Source organism: Mustela putorius, unplaced genomic scaffold (assembly GCF_011764305.1).
Source record: "Mustela putorius furo isolate JIRA1106 unplaced genomic scaffold, ASM1176430v1.1 tig00000242_pilon_pilon_pilon, whole genome shotgun sequence".
NCBI classification, from domain to species: Eukaryota; Metazoa; Chordata; class Mammalia; order Carnivora; family Mustelidae; genus Mustela; species Mustela putorius.
Genome location: NW_025421325.1, coordinates 13,229,586 through 13,250,381, shown reverse-complemented (window position 1 = coordinate 13,250,381; position 20,796 = coordinate 13,229,586). Strand labels below are relative to the sequence as shown.

Below are 20,796 nucleotides of genomic sequence, written 5' to 3'. Positions count from 1 at the left end.
GTCAGTTCTCGCCGGCCGGACCAAGTCCCGGGCTCCGCCAGTCGCTCTCTGTCGCGCGCGCGCACTACGTTCCTAAAGCATGCGCGAGGCGGTGGCTGAGGACCGCCATTTTGGCCGGTGGCCGTAGGAACGTGCCGTGTGAGGGAGAAGTGAGAGGAAGAACTGATTTGGCCTCTGAGCTCCCCTCCGCGAGGGGATCGTTTTCTCCAGGTACGTGAGTAGCCCGGGAGGGTTTGTCTGTTGACTGCGGCGTGACACGGTTTAAAGACTATAGGGACATTCTCTGAGAGCCTTTGGCGAGGCCTCTGGTGGCGGCGGCGGCGAACGCTGCGGCGCGCGGCAGCCGGTTGGGAAGGGACAGCTGGAACCACCAGAGCGGGGGCACCGCCGAGGGCTTGGAGGCACGTCACTCCTCACCTCCAGCTGACCTGGACCTCGGCCACTGTTGCTGGCCACCCGCTCAGGGGCTACCAGAATGGACTTAGATGCCATCTCAGAGATCCAGATACGACCGTCTCCACTCCCCCTTGACTACACTCTTGCCCGAAAGCTGAACCTTCCAGAGAAGGCAACTTCAGAACTTAAAACATCCCTTTTTTCCCCCATCCTTACCCTGACACAGTAAAATGGATAAATTGTCACACGTGTCTATTTGATTCTAGGATGTCGTAGCCTTTTCTTCTACGGCTGCTTTGGTAATTATGGAATGAGTCATGGCATTTTGCCGCCATGGAGTCGAATCCTCCGTTCCCCGTCTTTATAGCAATAATGGGCAGTTGTCGCTCTGCTTTTCTCTTAGAGTAACGTGTATTCGGTTATCCCAAGTAACCTCCCGGTTCAGCGTCTGTATCTTTTTTAGTGCGCTTTTAAAGCACTTGGCACTTTCTTCTTGGTGACTTGTGTTCCCTGTTTTTATACAAGCTGCAGGAGATCAGGAGCGCGAAGGCGCCTGCTTTATTAGACATGATGGCTAAAGCCAACTCCCACATCCCATAAAATACGAAAACCTATTTTCTCCCTCCCTCTTTTTTTTTTTTTTTTTTTTTGTAGTAAAGTCCATAAGAGTGAGAAATAACTGTCAAAAACATGGGGAGGAGTGTGGAAGGGGTTATGCTGGGGGTTTTTTGTTGTTGTTTTACCCTCTCTCCCACAGGGACTGCTAGCTAGGCATTTATGATAGTGGTAGTTGTGTTGCATTTATCAGTACATTTGTCTCATATACTGAAAATATTCGTACCGTATCAGCTACCTGACAGTAATGTTTCGTCAGTGTTAACCAAGGGTTCTGACCTGTATTTGTACCAAAAGGGTATTTTTTTTTCGTGTTTAAAATCTTGTTATGCCCCTTAAAAACATTTTAAGAACATTTAATAAATTTCTGAAAGAGTAAAAAAGTATTAATTGGGTGTCCCTTCTTAGAAACCTGTTCAGTTTAAGACTCTGAAATCAAGAATTGTACACCACTCCCAACTTACATGTTTTATAAGACTAATAACTTAGAGTAACCATGGGCTGGAATATTTTATGTGATACCAGGCGTCATTTGTGCACAGCAGTCTTTTAAATGCTTTCACATGATGTTATGATAATTTTGGTCTTAGACCAAAAATGCTTTCCATAATGCCTCTCACTTCCTTTTTTTCCTCCCAACTGGAAGAATGACAGTGAGGGTCATTATTTGAGTACCTGTTTTGAGCAGTTTGTTTTCAGATCTGAAATATCTTCAAGTTTCTCTTGTCTCCAGCAGTCTGTTACTACCCCCACCCCTGCGGCTTCACTGTGCTGTATGTCACTGAAAAAGAAAGTAGGGATCCCTCCTCCCCAGTTCTTGAAAATAATATACAAATTTAGTCATTATTGTTGACACAAGTAAGAGTGCTACAAAGAATTTATATTCCTTAGTCTTAAATGGATTATAATTTATCTCTGTTTCTTATACAAATCAGCTTATTAATCATCTCTGGTATGTTTTTATTTTTCTATACATCATCGCTTTCAGTCACTTGGTTTTTAAAATGGTTTGAAATAACAGATGAAACACTTTAGTAGTTTGGCAGAAATAAAGTTAGCATCAGCAATTGTGTGATAAAAGTTTTGTGTGATAAAAGTTCCTGTAGAAGGAACTTCATGACATTCATTCACCAGGTAATTTGTATGGTGTCCAGCTTTATTTTAATAACTAAAAACTCTTCAGTTAGGGATCACTTAGAGTGAAAGCTTTTTTGTAGCAATTCAAAAGTCATTTAATTTCTTTCTCTTCTAGTCATTATGAAAACTGGACCAGTTTTTACAGGTTTTAAGGGGGTAGGGTGGATCTTTTAGTTACCGTAATTCTCTTTATTACATAAATACTTAGTCTCCTCTTGGGTAATTTCTTTTCCAGTATATACTTTAGTGGATAACTGTCACTATGAAATATTGACAATATTTCTGATTCAGTTTAACCTATCAGAAATTATTTACTATATCCAAATTCATTTTCTCGTTTATTCAACAGAAATATTTGAGCTTTTATGATGTGCTGGGCACTGGTTTGGCCATTGGGCTGAACATACAAGAAATCCTTGCCCTCTTGAGTATCTTTTAGTTGGGGTGGGAAAAATATTGTGTAGAGAGGAGGAGTATATAAATACATGTATATACACACAATAAATATGTACATAAACCATGTGTACCCGTATATATGAAATACATACTGTGTGGTATAGTAGAAAGCGCTAAAGAAGTAAATCAGGGAAGAAAAAACAATCATTAGGGTATATTTTTTGGTAGTACAGTTAGAAAATAAACATTAATATAGTTAGAAATAAACTATAGTTTATACTATATTATACTATACTCTATACTATACTATTCTATACTATACCTATATTATAGGTATTGTAGTTAGAAATAAACATTAAAGACTTGAAGTAGTGAGTCTTGTAACTCACTAGGGGGAATAGCATTAGAAGCAGAGGGAATAGAAAATGTTAGAGCCCTGAAGCAAGAACATGTCTGATGTGTGCTAAGAACAGCAGGGAGCCAGTGTGGCTGCAGCAGAATGAACAAGAGCTAGAGTAGGTGGAGATGACATCAGGAGGTAATAGAGGCTGATCAGTACCTCAATAGTTATTTTAAGGACTTTGGCTTTTATTCAGAATGAGTAGGGAAGCCACTGCAGGTGTTGAGAGGAGTGACATGATCGAAGTGACATGATCTGACTTATACTTGAGAGCTTGTTTGGAGGTTCTGGCAGGGGAGCGCAGCTACTCGTATACCCTTGACCGAAGAACGGTCCTCTCCTCTGTCGCGGAAGGTCGACCTCTTCGACCGAGCGCGCAGCTTCGGGTGGGACGCACATGGAGCGGTGAGGGAGGAAGGGGACACCCACCTAGCCAGCCAGATCATCCGAATCAACCCTGGCGATCAGTGGGGTTACAGATGTCACAGCCAGATCGCCCTCACATCCAGATCTGACTTTTACTTAAAAAGGATCATCCTGGCTTGTGTAGTGAGAAGGAACCATCAGGAGTTGAAGTAGAAGGAGGTAAGAGTAAAGCAGAAAGACCTGATAGGAAGCTATTAGAGTAATGCATATGAGAAATAGTAGTGGCTTAGACCACAGTGATGAGAAGTGGTCAGATTCATGAAGGTAAATTGAACAGAATTTGCTATTGTGGCATGTAAAAGATAACTTCAAGAATTTTGGCTAGAGTAAATGGAAGACTGGAGTTGTCATTTAACAGAATGGGCAAGACTGCTAGAGAAGCAAATTTTGGTGGGGACTTAAGGACTTTTTTTTTAAAAGATTTTATTTATTTTTTTGACAGAGAAAGATCACAAGTAGGCAGAGAGGCAGGCAGAGAGAGAGGAGGAAGCAGGCTCCCTGCTGAGCAGAGAGCCCGATGTGGGGCTCGATCCCAGGACCCTGGGATCATGACCTGAGCCGAAAGCAGAGGCCTTAACCCACTGAGCCACCCAGGCGCCCCGGGACTTAAGGACTTTAATTTGGGAGATGCATGTTAGACCTTCAGGAAGAGATGTTGGGTAGTCAGGTAGATGGATATGTAATTTTAGGGTTAGGAGAGGTATCCTGGCTAGAGATAGAAATTGAGGAGTTAACAGCATATAAATAGGATTTAAAGCCATGAGATCAGAATAGAATACCTTAAAGAATGAATAGAGATTTTAAAAATGTGACTATTAGCGCACCTCTCAACTTTCAGTAGCCTAGAAGATAAGGAAAAATGACCAAGAAAATAGGAGGAAAATCAGATTAGTGCTGTGTCCCAGAACCAAGTTAAGAAAGATTTTCTATCTTTAGGAAAACATCATAAATTGTGTCAGATGCAGTAAGTGTTAAACTAAGTTAAGAACCATTAATTAGCTATTTGTTTTACCTGTATGTAGAGTAGCAATGACCTGATAAGGTGTTTTGATAGAATAATGGGCACTAAAGTCTGAAATGGAGTCCAGAAAAAATACATAGGAATTTGGAACACTGACTATAGGCAACTCTTTGAAGTAGTCTTGATATAAAAGGAAGGAGAAGTAAAGAAATGGGAAAAGATAGAGTCAGATAATAGAATGTTTGAGTGCTAATAGGAACGAGTCAGTGGAAAGAGTAATTTATGATGTTGAAGACGGGAGAGAATTGTTAGAATATTCCCCTTAGCAAGTGTGCAAGTAGACTTCACTGTCCACCAAATACATATAATGTGATTGCTGTTTGGCATAAGGGCTCCCTAGTCAGCAGGCTTGACTTTTTGTCTACCCATTTTCAGCTTTATGTGTGCAGATGAAGAGTGGTATGTAACCAGGATTGTAGTAAGGGTATAAATGACTGAGAGGGATATTTAGCCAAGTTCAGAGGGACAGTGAAAATGTGATAGAATCAAAAGATACAGTAAGTGTAAGGAATGGGGGAGTTCAAAGGGTTGTTGGACTGTTGGGTACAACTGAAAAGATAGGGAGTGGTGGTTGAAAAATGGGGTATTTGAAATGGAGGTTATAGAAGGATTGCAGTTATTGGTAATAACAAGGTCAAGGATTTCACCAAAGGAATGAGAAGGTTGAGGGAGGGTAAAAGAAAGTTCACTGGAGGAGAGAGGTTACTGATAAGAAGACAAGCTATTAATACAGAGATCATCTATGAACATGCTGAAATCAAAAATTATGACAGGAGCAGTAAAAGAGAGTGGAAAATGGCCCAGAGTAGTCCTTAAATGGAAGGGAGAGATTTGATGGTTAGTGAATGACTAAAGTAGTTTGATGATACGAGAAGCAAAAGCTGACTTTGTAGGGAGGAGAGAAATAGAAGATAGTCTGGGAGCAGCGTTGAGGAACATGCTGTTTTATCCCTCTTTAAGCCTAATGGTATTACAGCATGTGAGAAAGGTCTACAAAAAGGGAAGCAGTCAGTCAAAAAAAAAAAGAAAGAAAGAAAGAAAAGAAATCAGAATTATCACAGCCCTTGACAGAAAAAGCCAACAGACTAACTACCAAAAGGTAGTCTTTTGGCTTCGGGGTCTACCATTAATTACATCCTGGAATAACCTGGAATTTCAAGATAGTTTTTGAAATTACTTATTTGAATCACTATGCTAAGAAATCTGATGTCTGTCACAAAGCCCAGTATTGTAGAAGATTTTTAAGTTCATTTTGACCTTAGTTGCATAATTGATGGCACTGTGAATTATCAAGATTTATAAAAGCTTTAAAAGTGAGTGCAGTCTATACTTATGGTTCCTTCGTCCTCTTTTCCTTTTAATGTTGTTAGCATAAAATTCACCATGGCCATATTACAAATTCCCAGAGAAATGCAGTTTTATTTTTTCCCCTTGATGAACATTATGGTCACAGCCTTAATAATAACTTCCATTAGTAGCATCATTAATAATCAAATAAGACATGAAGTAATACTTAATTTGAGGGAGGGAATAAACATCTTTATTATGTATTTTTCACATCAGCTCCTATTCTGTTTTATTGGACTATATCAGACACTAGTATCAGTATTAATTATGGAGACATTATATCATTTTTGTCCATCTATCAAGTATAGTTTCCCCATCCCCTTTGTTCTTTATCCTTTTCCTAGCCTTTTTTTTTTTTTTTTTTGCATACAAGCTTTCCCGTTTAGTTTGTTTTTGTTTTATTTTTCTTTGAAATTGGATTGAATATAAATTTAGGAAAGGTTGAAATCTCTGGTATTGATTATTCTATATTATAAAAACTGAGAGTATGTCATTCTATTTATTCAGGTCTTTTATGTTTCTCAGTTATGGTTTGAAAGTTTCCTCACATGTATATATTTTTGTTAACTTGATTCCTAGATCTTTTCTTTTTTGTGACCATTGAAAATAGTGTTTTTTCTTTTTTTATATAAATCTTCTGATTAGTAGTATATATGTAAGATATTGTTTTCTCAGCCCTACAAAATGACTTTATTGCTTTTACTAGTTTTTTTAGTAGTTCCAGAGAGTTATATCTGAATATAGTGATAAATTATGTTCTCCTCTCTAACTTCTATGCCTGTGATTCAATTCTCTTAACTAATTGCATTGACTGTGCATAATTTTGTTAATTTTTCTTTAATAGAAGAGCTGGATATTCTTACTTTCTTAGAATTATGGCGGATAAATTAACAAGAATTGCTATTGTCAACCATGACAAATGTAAGCCTAAGAAATGTCGGCAGGAGTGCAAAAAGAGTTGCCCTGTGGTTCGAATGGGTAAGCTGTTTAAAGATAAAAGAAGGTTTTAAAAGAAATAAATTGGCTTCATAGTTCTCTAGGCATGTACTTTTTTTCCTATTAGTTTCTTTAAAGTATAGAGATAAGACCAGATTTCTTTTTTTCAAGGCTTTATTTATTTATTTGACAGACAGAGATTACAAGTAGGCAGAGAGGCAGGCAGAGAGAAAGAGAGAAGGAAGCAGGCTCTCCGAGGAACAGAGAGCACGATGTGGGGCTCGATCCCAGGACCCTGGGATCATGACCTGAGCCGAAGGCAGAGGCTTTAACCCACTGAGCTACCCAAGCGCCCCGAGATAAGACCAGATTTTACTCTTAATTTTTCTTACTGTTTTGTGACTAAATGATCCTGTTTTGTTAATGGTAGAATAATGTGTTATTATCAATATTTTTTAAAGTTAATTTTGGCTATAAAATCAGTTACTGAGATTCTTGCTGTTCTAGAAAAGTTCTATCATTACTCTAAGTCATGGAGAAAGGAATACCAAAATACTTGTTTTTGATAGTATTCTCATTTTAAAAAGCAAGAATGAACAGCTTAATAAGAATGGCTAATTCATGAGGTTTTGCTATATTTTCAAGATTAAATAAATTTAAAAATAGTCCAGAAGTATTGGTAGTCTTTAAGGGTTATGTTAAGGTAATTGTTACTTTTACTGTATTAGTGAGGTACAAGCTTTTTGAATCTTAAAAGAAACTTTAGATGCCATCCATTATATTCTACCATGCTGTTTAGAAATTCCATTATTAATATCCTTAATGTCAAGTTTAATTTCGTGTGTATTTTGGATGACTACATACCTTTTTGGAATTTCACTGATTTAGCTATGTATTATATGCCTTTTTCTGCAATACCATTTCCAAGGCATATTTTGTGAATTAGATATTCAGGTCAGACAGCTTAAAAATAAAACTGTTGGGGGAGCACCTATCTGGCTCAGTCAGAAGAGCATGCAGTGCTTGATCTTGGGGTCATAGGTTTGAGCCCCACCATGAGAGTAGAGACTACCTAAATAAATAAACTTAAAAAAAAAATAAAGCTTTCAGGATCTGCCGTAGTTCTAAATTTTCTTCCCCAATAGTAATATATACTAATTATTTTATAATTAATCCCTGCAAAGCACTGGGTTTTGTTTTTGTTTTTAGATTTTATTTATTTATTTGAGAGAGAAAGACACAGTGAGAAAGGGAACACAAGCAGGGGGAGTGGGAGAGGGAGAATCAGACTTCCCGCCAAGTAAGGAGCCTGACATGGGGCTTGATCCCAGCACCCTGGGATCATGACCTGAGCTGAAGGCAGATGCCCGACAACTGAGCCACCTAGGCGCCCCAGCACTGGTTTTTAGGATATTGTCTCAATTGTATTTCTTTGTGTGGCCTCTGTTTTTGAAAATCTGCTTCTCTATGGAGCTTTGGAACCAGAATTACCTAAGTAACAATGTTAAGAAAATTAGAATGACAGGGAAAATAACCAAACTCTATTTTTCTTTTGCCAGGAAAATTATGCATAGAGGTTACACCCCAGAGCAAAATAGCATGGATTTCTGAAACCCTTTGTATTGGTTGTGGTATTTGTATTAAGGTAAGTGATATTTTATTTTTGGGATCAAATTTGGAACCTGAGTAGTCAGAAAATTCTAAATACATTATAGCTATTTTTAAAGAGGCAAAATATAAAGCAATGAATTAAAAATGTAAATTTAAGAAAATTATCAATAATCTAATATTTAATATTGTTGCTTTTGAATTAATTAAACCACCCTATGTAAAAGTTATCCTTGCCTTACTCAACTTTGGAAAGCCATTTCCAACCAAAATTAATTTCTTTTTTTCACCCCTTTTTTCCCTCACCTTTTTATGAGAAGGACATTCTTTCCCATGTCTTTACAAGTACTTCTTGGAAATGTAAACACAAAAAGCGTGAGTCATGTTATATATAATTCTTTCAGGTCTGTATTTAATTTTAAATCACACCTTTTAAACAGAAATACATACAGCCAAAATTGTTTTAATTTAACCTAATTCTGGGGCGCCTGGGTGGCTCAGTGGGTTAAAGCCTCTGCCTTCGGCTCAGGTCATGATCCCAGGGTCCTGGGATCAAGCCCCACATCGGGCTCTCTGCTCAGCAGGGAGCCTGCTTCCTCCTCTCTCTGACTGTCTCTCTGCTTACCGTAATCTCTGTCTGTCAAATAAATAAATAAAATCTTTAAAAAAAAAATTTAACCTAATTCCTTAGTGCTTCTGCTATATTATCCATTCTTCTGTTGGAGTTACCACAATAGTGTTATTTTTCAGAATACCTCAGTTTTTGTTGCATTGAATAGTTTGGTTAGAGTTTATAACTTTAAAATGGTAGATTTCCAAATTCAGCTCATAAACAATATTTAATAACCAGTACATTAAATTCTTAATTTAGGTATTTTTCCTTGTAGATAATATTTTTAGAAAGGGACATTACCAGAGTATGGGTACCACCCTGTTAACTGAGTCTATAAGGCTTATGTTTCACACTGGTTTCTGATTCCTTAGTTAAGTATCCAGAAAGATTTCCTTGGTATCTAAAAATTTTTTCCCTTGTTTTGAAAGTGTAATCAGGAAACATTCCTGCCAGCAAACATTTACTAATTTCTAATTATATGCCTGTCAGTGTTGTGGGTGCTGGAGATTTGATTTTGAACAATATATTATCTTCTCTCTTTTCTTCTTCACTGCTGTAGAAAAATGAGATTCCAAAATTTGGGGTATACTTCAGTGGCTGAAAAGATACCCATGTGATGAATCTGGGGGTAGGAGTTAATACCCTCTGAACACTAAGATTTGTACAAAATGTACCGCACAGATAATCAGTATGGATTTTTTTTTTCTTGTAGATTTAAAGAAGCTTAGATTCCTTTGCAGCCTATAAACATTTTTTGTACATTGATAGAATAATAGGAAATTTCTGTAAATGGAGGTAACTTCATTGGCAGAAAACTATCTTGTGTAAAGAATTAATAGAATACAGGAGTTTTGTTTTTGTTTTTTAATTCTCTGTGTTCTTACAACATGGGAATTCACTGAAATCTTTACCTTTAGAGACTTTTTAATTGATTGTCTCAGGTCTTTGAACAGTTCTGCTAAACAGATCTCTAATCTAGGGTTATACTCTTTGGATGTGCCTTTATAAATTTCTGAGAAATTTTTCTAGTCACATTTATGCTCTTAAATAACCTTCCAGTTCTTGCCATTCTTGTTCCTTGGACATTTATCTGATTGATAATCAGTTGTTTTTTGAGTTAAATAATGAATTAATTTTTTTAATGTGAATTTACTCAATTGGAATACAGAATATCAATTTCACAGGAGATTATTAAAAACTGTGATGAAAAGACATTAATCCTTGCTCTGTGCAAATATTACTCTAGCTGTTGATGGTATATAAATAGACCCCAAAAAAGTGCAGTCCATAAAGTACTAACCGTAAAACTAAACCTTTTTTTTTTTTTTTAAGATTTTATTTATTTATTTGACAGACAGAGATCACAAGTAGGCAGAGAGGCAGGCAGAGAGAGAGGAGGAAGCAGGCTTCCTGCTGAGCAGAGAGCCCGATGTGAGGCTCGATCCCAGGACCCTGAGATCAAGACCTGAGCCGAAGGCAGAGGCTTAACCCACTGAGCCACCCAGGTGCCGCACCGTAAAACTAAACCTTAACCAAAAGACCTTAAGGGACTCTACAAAGTAGGGGAAGAAAGCATACAAAAACAGGAAGAAGGAAGTAGTGATAAGTCATCTGTCATAACTGCATATGGAATGATATACTCAGTAACCATGGTTTATCTTGCCTCTTAGCAAGATAATGTTAAAAAAGAGAAAATAAAACCCTCAATTTTTGTAAGGTTTTTTAATAAGTACTAAAAACATATTAAAGTCTGAAAATATGCTAGTCACTAAGAAGAAAATATTTTATTGTGATTCTTGCCTTCAAGGAACTGAACTTTTATTGTTAAAGTAAATAAGAAAAGAAAGTGAAGCAATATGATATCTTTGTGAAATTCCCAAATTTGGGTGGGTTTTTTTGTTAAGTTTATTATTTTTTTTAATACCTATACCGAGTGTGGGGCTTGAACTCAAGACCCCAAGATCAAGAGTCACATGCTCTCCCAGCTGAACCAGCAGGCACCCCATAATTACCACATTTGGAAGATTGCTTATAAAAAAATTCTTAATATATCCGTTTTAGTCATAAATATATGTATGTATGTATGTATGTATGTATTTTTTCTTTAAAGATGTATTTAGTTATTTTAGAGCACATGCGTGGTGGGGAGAGCAGAGGAAGAAAATCTCAAGCAGACTCCCCACTTAGTGCAGAACCTGACATGGGGCTCTGAACCACAACTCTGAGATCATGACCTGAGCTAAAATCAAGAGTCAGATGCTTAACCAACTGAGCCATCCAGGCGCTCCAGTCATATGGTATACTTCTAAAAATTAACACAAAATTCTTTACTTTAAATAACAGAAATGCCCCTTTGGCGCCTTATCAATTGTCAATTTACCAAGCAACTTGGAAAAAGAAACAACACATCGATATTGTGCCAATGCCTTCAAACTTCACAGGTATATCTTCAAGTCAACATATCTCTTTACTTCGGTCAAAAATAAAATACATTTGGAATTTTCAGTGAAGTATAAAAATGGGAAAAGGTATTAACCATCCACTAAAGAGAAATGCAAAACTATAACTCATACAGAATCAAACTGTCTATGTCAGTAGTTCATTCTGGCTAACATTAGAATTACCTGGGATTTTTTTTTTTTTTTTTTAAACTAATACCTTGGTTTCAGCCCAGTTGAATTACAATTACATCATATCTCCAGTTACAGAATCTAGACCTCAGTAAGTTGTAAAATCTCCGAGGGGATTCAGATATACAAGTGAGGTTGAGAATCACTTATTAATAATACCCTTATCCCCAAAATAACTTTTAAGGCAACTTGTTCTCTATTTATCCATTAATTTCACATACAGAGGATATTACTCTGAACTTGGACATATATTGTTAAATCACAGGAGTTCTTTGAGGCTTTTAATCTGCTAAACACTGATATTTTGAATCTGGGAGTCTAGATTTACTAATAAAAAGGTATTTCTCAACCTGCCAGCTTTAAAGAGCCAACTGCAACAGGGAGAATGAAGTGGAATATTTCTGGTTGATGTGGCACTTTTCTCCTTGTAAGTAAATGGCAGGCCAAAAAAAAAAAAAAGACGACAATGTGAGGTTGCACCTGCTATGTAATTTTGTACCAAAGCATTTGGTTATACCTTAAAACTCAGCCTTATATGTAAAGGAGAATTACTTTAGAGTGGACTTGAATGAAAACTGAAAAATAAAATTTGGAATAATATTGGTCATGGATGTATTTCTAACAATTAACGGTTTAAGTTAATCTTGGCTGTTTTTTTTTTTTCTAATAGCCAATAATATCTGGCATACATCTCTTAGCTTATTAATGGATGTGTGTGGAGTGCATGTGCATTAAAATACATAATCCTAATATGTATCTTTTTCTACCTAAGTCCAAGTTGTTTTATTATTTTCTTACATACTTACAACAGGTTGCCTATCCCTCGTCCAGGTGAAGTTTTGGGATTAGTTGGAACTAATGGAATTGGAAAGTCAACTGCTTTAAAAATTTTAGCAGGAAAGCAAAAGCCAAACCTTGGAAAGTATGATGTATGTATACCACCTTATGAAAATGAGTACGTAGGTCAGTTTTTTGAGACTTTGAAGGAGAGTATATATTTTTTTTAAATGTTATTTTCAACATTATTAATTAATGCTGAGAAACTATATATGGATAAAATATGTATATGGATAAAACTCCTTTTTAATTAAGATCTGTTAATGCTACTTAATTGACAAATCTGAGTTTCCTTAAACTCTTAGCCATCTAAACTTAAGATGCCTGAGGGTTCTCTTTGAATATAGAGCTGATCCTTGAACAATGCAGGTGTTAACGTGTGTTGACCCCCACACAAAGATTCAAAAGTCTGTATTTAACTTTTGACTTCCCAAAAACTTAACTATTAAGAGCCTGCTGTCAACCAGAAGCCTTAGCAAGAACAATTAATTACTTATTTCACATATGTATTATTATTGTATCCTTATGGTAAAGTCTGCTAGAGAAAAGATGTTATTGAGTAAATCATAAGGAAGAGAAGAAACATTTACAGTACTTTACTGTAATTATCAAAAAAATTCACACATATTGTTCAGAAGTCAACTGTAAAGTCATCCTTTTTGCATTATTGTGTATTACTAAATTCAGATAATTATATTTCTAGGATCCCCCTGATTGGCAAGAAATTTTGACTTACTTCCGTGGATCTGAATTGCAAAATTACTTTACCAAGATTCTAGAAGATGACTTAAAAGCCATTATCAAACCTCAGTATGTAGACCAGATACCCAAGGCTGCAAAGGTCAGTTACTTTTAGAGGAATTTATGTATTATGCATATTTGTAGACGTATCAAAAATGTCTTAGACTAAACTTGTTTTACTTAGTAACTCATTTGAATATTGAAGAAAAGTAGTTAACTATTTCCGGTATATTGTGACAGGGGACAGTGGGGTCTATTTTGGACCGAAAGGATGAAACAAAGACACAAGCAATTGTATGTCAGCAGCTTGGTAAGTGTTTATTTTGTGTATATGTTTTAATAGGCCCTGAACTTACCTCATAAAGACAGATATCTTTTATATGGATTGCTGAAATTAATGGGAAAATTTTTTAGTAATTTTCATATTTACATTCTGTGTTAACGCAGTTTACAACTGAGACATCATTCACACCCAGAATGATGTATAGTATACGTTTTGCCAAGAAGAGGTAAAATAAAACTTCAACATTGAACACAATGCTATGTTCTTTGTAGATTTAACCCATCTAAAAGAACGAAATGTTGAAGACCTTTCAGGAGGAGAGTTGCAGAGATTTGCGTGTGCTGTCGTTTGCATACAGAAAGCTGATATGTAGGTTGCTTTATACCTTTTGTATATCTTAATCCTTATTTTAGAGTTTTTATTTGTGATACTGCTAATAAAACAGTGCTTTTGAGAGAAATTAACAGAATAGTATTTCAGGTTCTCCTTTTGAGATAGGATATTGTAACAGTTAATGCATCAGTTGCCCGCCCATTCCTGTTTTTCCCGCAAGGGGACAATAACTCATTTATTTAAGATGAGTACTTTACAACTTATGGATTGCAGCACTTTTTAAATATAACTAGTTGCTTATTATTTAAACTCTATACATGAAAGGATTTTTTTTTTTTTTTTAATAATCTCAAGTAGAATATGAGGTCTTTTAAGTTACCCTAAAAGAGTGGAATGCCATGTGAGAGAAAAAAAGGAAGACGTTTCCTTCCTACTTTCCGGTACGCCTCTTCTCCGAGATATTTTTTGCTCCCATCTTTTTCCACATTTCTGCTCTGGCATCCAATGCAGAGTCCTTCTTTTCCCCAGAGTATTCTATAATTCTCTGTGGTGCCCTGCTTTTCAAAAACTTTACTTTTTTTTAATGCATCTGACTTCAGCTCATCAAGAGAAACCTGTCTGAATTACTTCAGACTATATCAGAATATTTTTCATGAAGAGATAATAATTTTTAAGTTATCCTAAGCACTCTCCTCAGCTTGATATGCAGCCCTGCTTTCATAATTTTTTTTCATCTTTTTACTTCTGAACAGAGTACAGAAGTTCTTACCCTTATGCAGTGGACTCCTCATTAGTGTAAGAGGGGATTGTTGTTAATCAGAAACTATATTACAGGGATTTAAAATAGGCATGTAAGAGAGCATTATATTTGTCTTGCAAATTACTATATTTGCTTTTCTTTTCCATAGTTTCATGTTTGATGAACCTTCTAGTTACCTAGATGTCAAGCAGCGTTTAAAGGCTGCTATCACTATACGATCACTAATAAATCCAGATAGGTAAGTACAGATTTGATATATGTCTATATTATTTTAATTAGGGAGTTATACAGTTTTCTGAAGATCATCAGTGAGATCATCAGTGTCATATACATTTGTATGTTTTCTCTTTCAGTTATTTAGAGCTACCACTTGAAATTACCTTCTTTTATCTAGAACAGAGGGTCTTAATGCTAGATTTATTTACTACTATGCCTGTCTCCAGGTAGCCTAGGGATACACTGAAATGGTATGAAAGTTCTGGTGTCCATGTATGTATTTCTAGGAGGCAAATCATTAGCTTTTACCAGATCCTCAAATGGATTAAGTCACTCAAACACACAAAATTTAGAACATTATAAGGATCACCAGAGTAACTCTGGTTGTTTTAGGTCTTACTGAACTCCAAAGGGTTCTTAACCTGTTAAATAATCACAACACCTTTGGTTTATGGGGTATTTCTGTAAACTGCAGAATTTCTGCAGAGAGAAATGCATTCTCTCCTTTGAGCCTCATAGTAGTCTTGTGTGTTAGACTCTTAGGTGGTATTCCCATTTTGTAAATGAAGAAGTTTAATGTCAGAAATGGTAGTTATCTGTTGTAGGTTTACAGATTTACAACATGGCAAAGCTGTTGACAAAACCCACAGATCTTTTTCTGTGTAGAAAAAGAATGTATGCCTCTTTCTCTCAGTGACTGATGTAACACACAGCCAATATAAGAAAGCAGGAGAAATCCCTAGGGTCAAAACCAAAGAGAGAATGAAGTTAAAGAGAAGAGACCAAGATATAGGTTTCTTGAGGAATGTTGCCTATCTGTAATAACATTAATAGCCTCTGTTGTAATTAATGTAATTAGCAACCACTCAAGAATAGGAAACAAAGCCTTTATATTAGATTGTCACATATAAAATGCCAGGACTTTCGAAGAACTGCTTTATCGGGGCGCCTGGGTGGCTCAGTGGGTTAGCTTCTGCCTTTGGCTCAGGTCATGATCCCAGGGTCCTGGGATTGAGCCCCACATTGGGCTCTCTGCTCAGCAGGAAGCCTTCTTCCTCCTCTCTCTCTCTGCCTGCCTCTTTGCCTACTTGTAATCTCTGTCTGTCAAATAAATAAATAAAATCTTTAAAAAAAAAAAAAACTGCTTTGTCAGCAAAACACAAGCACATGAAGATGTCACGGAAGCCTATCTCACTCACTGAGCTCATTGAGAGTGGAGGGGTGTCTCCCCTTCAAATATATTCATTGACCAGCAGTTCACATGGTTATGGAATTAAAATTTATATAATCAGGGGAGTTTAAACTCTTCATAGTAAGAAAGTAACATAGAAAGAGCATCCTAGAATCTTTACTCTTGTGGATACTTAGCAGAAGCAAGTATAAAACCACATTGTAGGGATGTGCCCTCAATCCTAGTCATCCAGGGTTTCTACAAGAAAAGACTTGTGATCCTAATAATAGGAAACCATCTGAAAATTAATTGGTAGACAAAACAGACAATAGGATTAGACCTTCAGGAATGTCTCAGGTGATATTCTCAAAGAAACTATAAAACAGTATTTAAAATATAAAAGGATATAAAATCACTAAAATATGGTATCACAAAAAGGAAATAAGTAAATGTTCAAAAAACTCAAACAGATTTAGAAGTTGGAAGTACAACTGTGATATTAAAAACTCACTGGACAGGGGTACCTGGGTGGCTCAGTTGTTAAGCAGCTGCCTTCAGCTCAGGCCATGATCCCAGGGTCATAGGATCAAGCCCCACATTGGGCTCCCTGCTTGACAGGAAGCCTGCTTCTCCCTCTGCTTATGTTCTGCTCTCCCTGTGTGTGTCTCTCTCTCAAATAAATAAAATCTTAAAAAAAAAGACAACTCATTGGACAGCTCAGACAGGTTAGGAACAGCAGAAAAGATCATTAGAAACTAAAAAGTTGATCTGTGCAAGTTCAGAATGCAGCAGATTGAGAATGGGATTGAACTCTGATGTAGTTCAGAAGGGAGGTTTAGAGAATGGAATGAGAAGACTGTTTACATATATTTTAATAGGAGTCTGAAAAATTAAGCCATAGCAAGGTCATGGCTAAAGGTACAAATGATCCCCATACATACTTTGAAATGAAACTTAAAATTTATCAGTGATAAAGAGAGTGTTAGTTGTGCCAAATAGTAGCTGTAATTTATACTTTATATGTAGGCCTGGACATTATGATAGATTCTTTGAGGAATATAAGAATATAACATGTAAGTCCTAGTATTCAAACACTTAACAATTGATAAAGAAAAGAATATACAGGGGCACCTGGGTGGCTCAGTGGGTTAAAGCTTCTACCTTCGGCTCGGGTCATGATCCCAGGGTCCTTGGATCTAGCCCCACATCGGGCTCTCTGCTCAGTGGGGAGCCTGCTTCCCTTCCTCTCTCTCTCTGCCTACCTGTGATCTCTGTCAGATAAATAAATAAAATCTTTAAAAAAGAAAAAAGAATATACAGGCAGTAAAATCGGTGATTCTCAACCCTAGCCCCTTTTTATAAAATACTTTTATGTCCCTTTATTATGAAAATCTTGAATAATACCTCTTTTCACACATAATTTTCTTTTAAATATCACATAACATCCTAACCATAATAAAAAGAACTGAAAGGAAAGTGATTTACATCCAGGTGACATATATCTTAATATGTAAATGTTCAGGGAGCAGCTGGGTGGCTCAGTCGATTAAACGTCTGACTCTTGGTTTTGGCTCAGGTCATGATCTCAGGGTCGTGGGACTGCATCAGGCTCCATGCTTAGCAGAGTCTGCTTGGGATTCTCCCCCTCTGTCCCTATCCCTGCTCATATGTGTTCTGTCTCTCAAATAAATTAATAAAATCTTTAAAAAAATATGTGTTAAGGCATTTTCAGTGCTGTATTTTTAGAGGGTGCTAGCCATAATTGTAATAGGCTAACATGTCAAAACAAATTAGATTGACTAAGTGAAGAGAATGATTGAGTTAAACATTTTTTTTCACAGCTGTCTTGGATGTTATTTATAGATAAAGGGTTAAAATAATCTCTTCGTGGGACGCCTGGGTGGCTCAGTTGGTTAAGCAGCTGCCTTCGGCTCAGGTCATGATCCCAGCGTCCTGGGATCGAGTCCCATATCGGGCTCCTTGCTCCGCAGGGAGCCTGCTTCTCCGTCTGACTCTGCCTTCTACTCTGTCTGCCTGTGCTCACTCTCGCTCGCTCTCTCTGACAAATAAATAAAATCTTAAAAAAAAAAAAAATCTCTTCGTGATAGATTCATGAAAAAAAAATGACAAATATATGCATCCTGAAATTCTTTGACATGTCAAGGCAAAGTCTTAATGCTATAAAAAGATTTCAGAGATCATATCCTTAAAACAAGAAATAGAGCATGGATTGGAGAAATTGGAGAAAGGACACTACTACACAGGATTTTTTAGCATTTGACCTCCGAGAACATCTTTGGTAAAATTAAAAACCAACATGTGACCCAAAATTAATTGTAGGAATTTCACAGCTTAGATTCTCTATGCTGCAGATTTGTTTTCTTTCCAAACCCTCAGAAAATGGAGTGGCTCACTTAAATCTTTTTTACATTTTTGACCTCTCTGTAAGTTCCACTTAAAGGTAGCGATATCAGAAGCTTTGACCTAGTTTTTTTCTTTTCAATGCAAATTAAAAGCCTCTATACGATACTATGCTGCCTTAAACTGAGTTGTGAAATTTTAATGGTAAAATGTAGACAGTTATTCCAAATAACGGAACATTGCCAACATTGCCAACAAAGATACCAATCTAGGGTGAGTATTGGCTCACTTGTGTGATTTGCCCTTTTTATTGATGCTTCTTTAATCTATCACGATTTCTTTCCTTTTTTTTTTTTTTTTTTTTTTACTTACCTATTTATTTGACAGAGAGAAAGAGAGTACAAGCAGGGCGAGTGGGGAGTGGGAAAGGAAGTAGACTCTCCGCTGAGCTGGGAGTCAGCTGCCAGGCTCGGTCCCAGGACCCTGGGATCATGACATGAGCTGAAGGCTGACGCTTAACCAACTGAGCCACCCAGCACCCCGAAGACATTTCCTTTTAATATTTTCTTTTCATAATTAAATTTGTCCATTTTTTTTTTCATTCTTTTTACCACCTGATACCTATACTGCTATGATAGCTTCCTTTAAAAAGTCTGTGGTTCTTTCTTCTTGCCATATTAATCTAAAATGATGCTTTTTTCTTATTCTCTTATTCTACACCTGTGCTGCATCTTCTAGCCATATGTTGCCATTTTAATTTTAATTGAAATTAAAAATTCATTCCCTCAGTCAAACAACACTAGAACATTTCATAACCATAGGAAGTTCTACTGGACAATTCTATTTAAGAACTGAACATTTGGGATGCCTGGGTGGCTCAGTTGGTTAAGCCGCTGCCTTTGGCTCAGGTCATGATCCCAGGGTACCAGGATCAAGTCCCTCATCGGGCTCCTTGCCCAGCAGGAAGCCTGCTTCTCTCCTCCTCTGCCTGCCACTCTGCCTGCTTATGCACTCTCACGCTCTTTCTCGCTCGCTCTCCCTCTCTTTTTCTGACAAATAAATACATAAAATCTTAAAAAAAAAAAAAAAAAGAACTGAACATTTTCCCCCATTGCCAATTTAGCATAAATCCAAGTTCTTCGTCATTCAGTAACTTTATTAAACATCACTTTGGTACATATCACAAGACTAAAAATCATAGAGGTACTAAAATATACTATGTAGTCTCACTTCATAAAATTTAGGAACAAGTTGTAGAAATACTCAAAAATAGTAAAATCCAAATAACAGTTCAGAGTGAGAAAGTTTCAAGAGTTGCGGAAAGCTCATTTGCATATTAGGAGGTTATACAGTAGGTAGAATTGTGATGGACCTTACAGGGTTGAGTAAGATTTCAGCAGGTGAAGATTTAAACAGAAGACCATTTACGATAAGAAACAGTCCTTAGACACACAGAAATGGAAAAGTAGATTATTCCGTAAACAAAGATCCATTTTTTAGTGTGCCTAATACTAAGAAGTAGTACCTGAAGTTTTGGAAACTCTTGAAAGAAAGTCTTAGTATGTTAATTTGTTTTATTTGCAACTGAGAGCCATATCTGGGAACCTGAAAAAAATGAGGTTTGTTAAAAGTCCATAGCAATATTGATTTGAGAGCCTGAGCAAGGGTTTAGGCAGAAAAAGAAAGGAACAAAATGAATACATAATACATGAGACATTGTTGAGAAAGAGTTGACAGACTTGAGAATTTAAACAGTTTATCATTGGGAATAAAATTAGTGCTTTTTTTTTAAAAACAGGAGTAATGACTCAATTAATGCAAATGTGGAAAATTTTTACTTGTGTAGGAAACAAGTTGGAATTTGAGATGTATGTAGGACATTGCTTTTTTAACATTTTAAACTAACTCAAATAGGAATAAAATGCTGCATAAAAGTGTCATGACTTTTATTTGCCTGATAGTTTGTACACTAGCAGTACTGTTCCCTACCACTTCAAAAGTCACATCCTATCCCATCCCACTTACATAGGCCTGCAGTATACACCTTTTTCCTTTCCGACCTTCACTAGACTTTGTATCTAGAGAACATGCTTGGGTGTATACTTTTTTTGGTAATGTTTTGTGTCTATCCCTTGTTTTTCCCAACTAATTTGAAAATTCTCCAGTTAAGCTTTCTGTCATCCTGTTCTCTGCATCTCCTAATGCAGCTAGCATGTGGGACAGGACAACTAGAAGGGCTTAATCGGTAAGACGAATAGCATAGTCAAGAGTTTAGGCTACATCAGATTTAAGTCTATTGTAATTGTTTCGGCTTGCTAAAGTTTATTTAAAAATGTGTTCTTTATTGGCGAAACACATTTATTTCATGTATCCATAAATTGTTTCCTATTATTTTTTTTCCCCTTCCTTTTAGTTTAGGAAAATAATTTAAAACAGAAGGCTGATAATGAGTCTTATTTTAAAGAAAATGTTTTAAGGCTTTACTTAATATGGTCTCTGCATTTAATTTTTTTTAACATGTCTGTTTTCCTGACATTTATACTGTTCTAAGAATTTAAATGTAATTAAA

General features: G+C 36.4%; 1 protein-coding gene across 1 annotated transcript in view; it reads left to right on the top strand.

Annotated features, from left to right (window-relative positions):
• Positions 1-58: 58 nt before the first annotated feature.
• Positions 59-20,796, top strand: part of ABCE1 (ATP binding cassette subfamily E member 1) — a 33,572-nt gene continuing 12,834 nt past the window's right edge. The window contains exons 1-9 of the mRNA XM_045078351.1: positions 59-210; positions 6,583-6,716; positions 8,234-8,319; positions 11,239-11,336; positions 12,337-12,454; positions 13,066-13,203; positions 13,344-13,413; positions 13,659-13,755; positions 14,628-14,717. Of these exons, the coding sequence (XP_044934286.1) occupies positions 6,614-6,716; positions 8,234-8,319; positions 11,239-11,336; positions 12,337-12,454; positions 13,066-13,203; positions 13,344-13,413; positions 13,659-13,755; positions 14,628-14,717 (800 nt within the window). The 5' untranslated portion in view covers positions 59-210; positions 6,583-6,613. The remainder of the gene's footprint in view (positions 211-6,582; positions 6,717-8,233; positions 8,320-11,238; positions 11,337-12,336; positions 12,455-13,065; positions 13,204-13,343; positions 13,414-13,658; positions 13,756-14,627; positions 14,718-20,796) is intronic.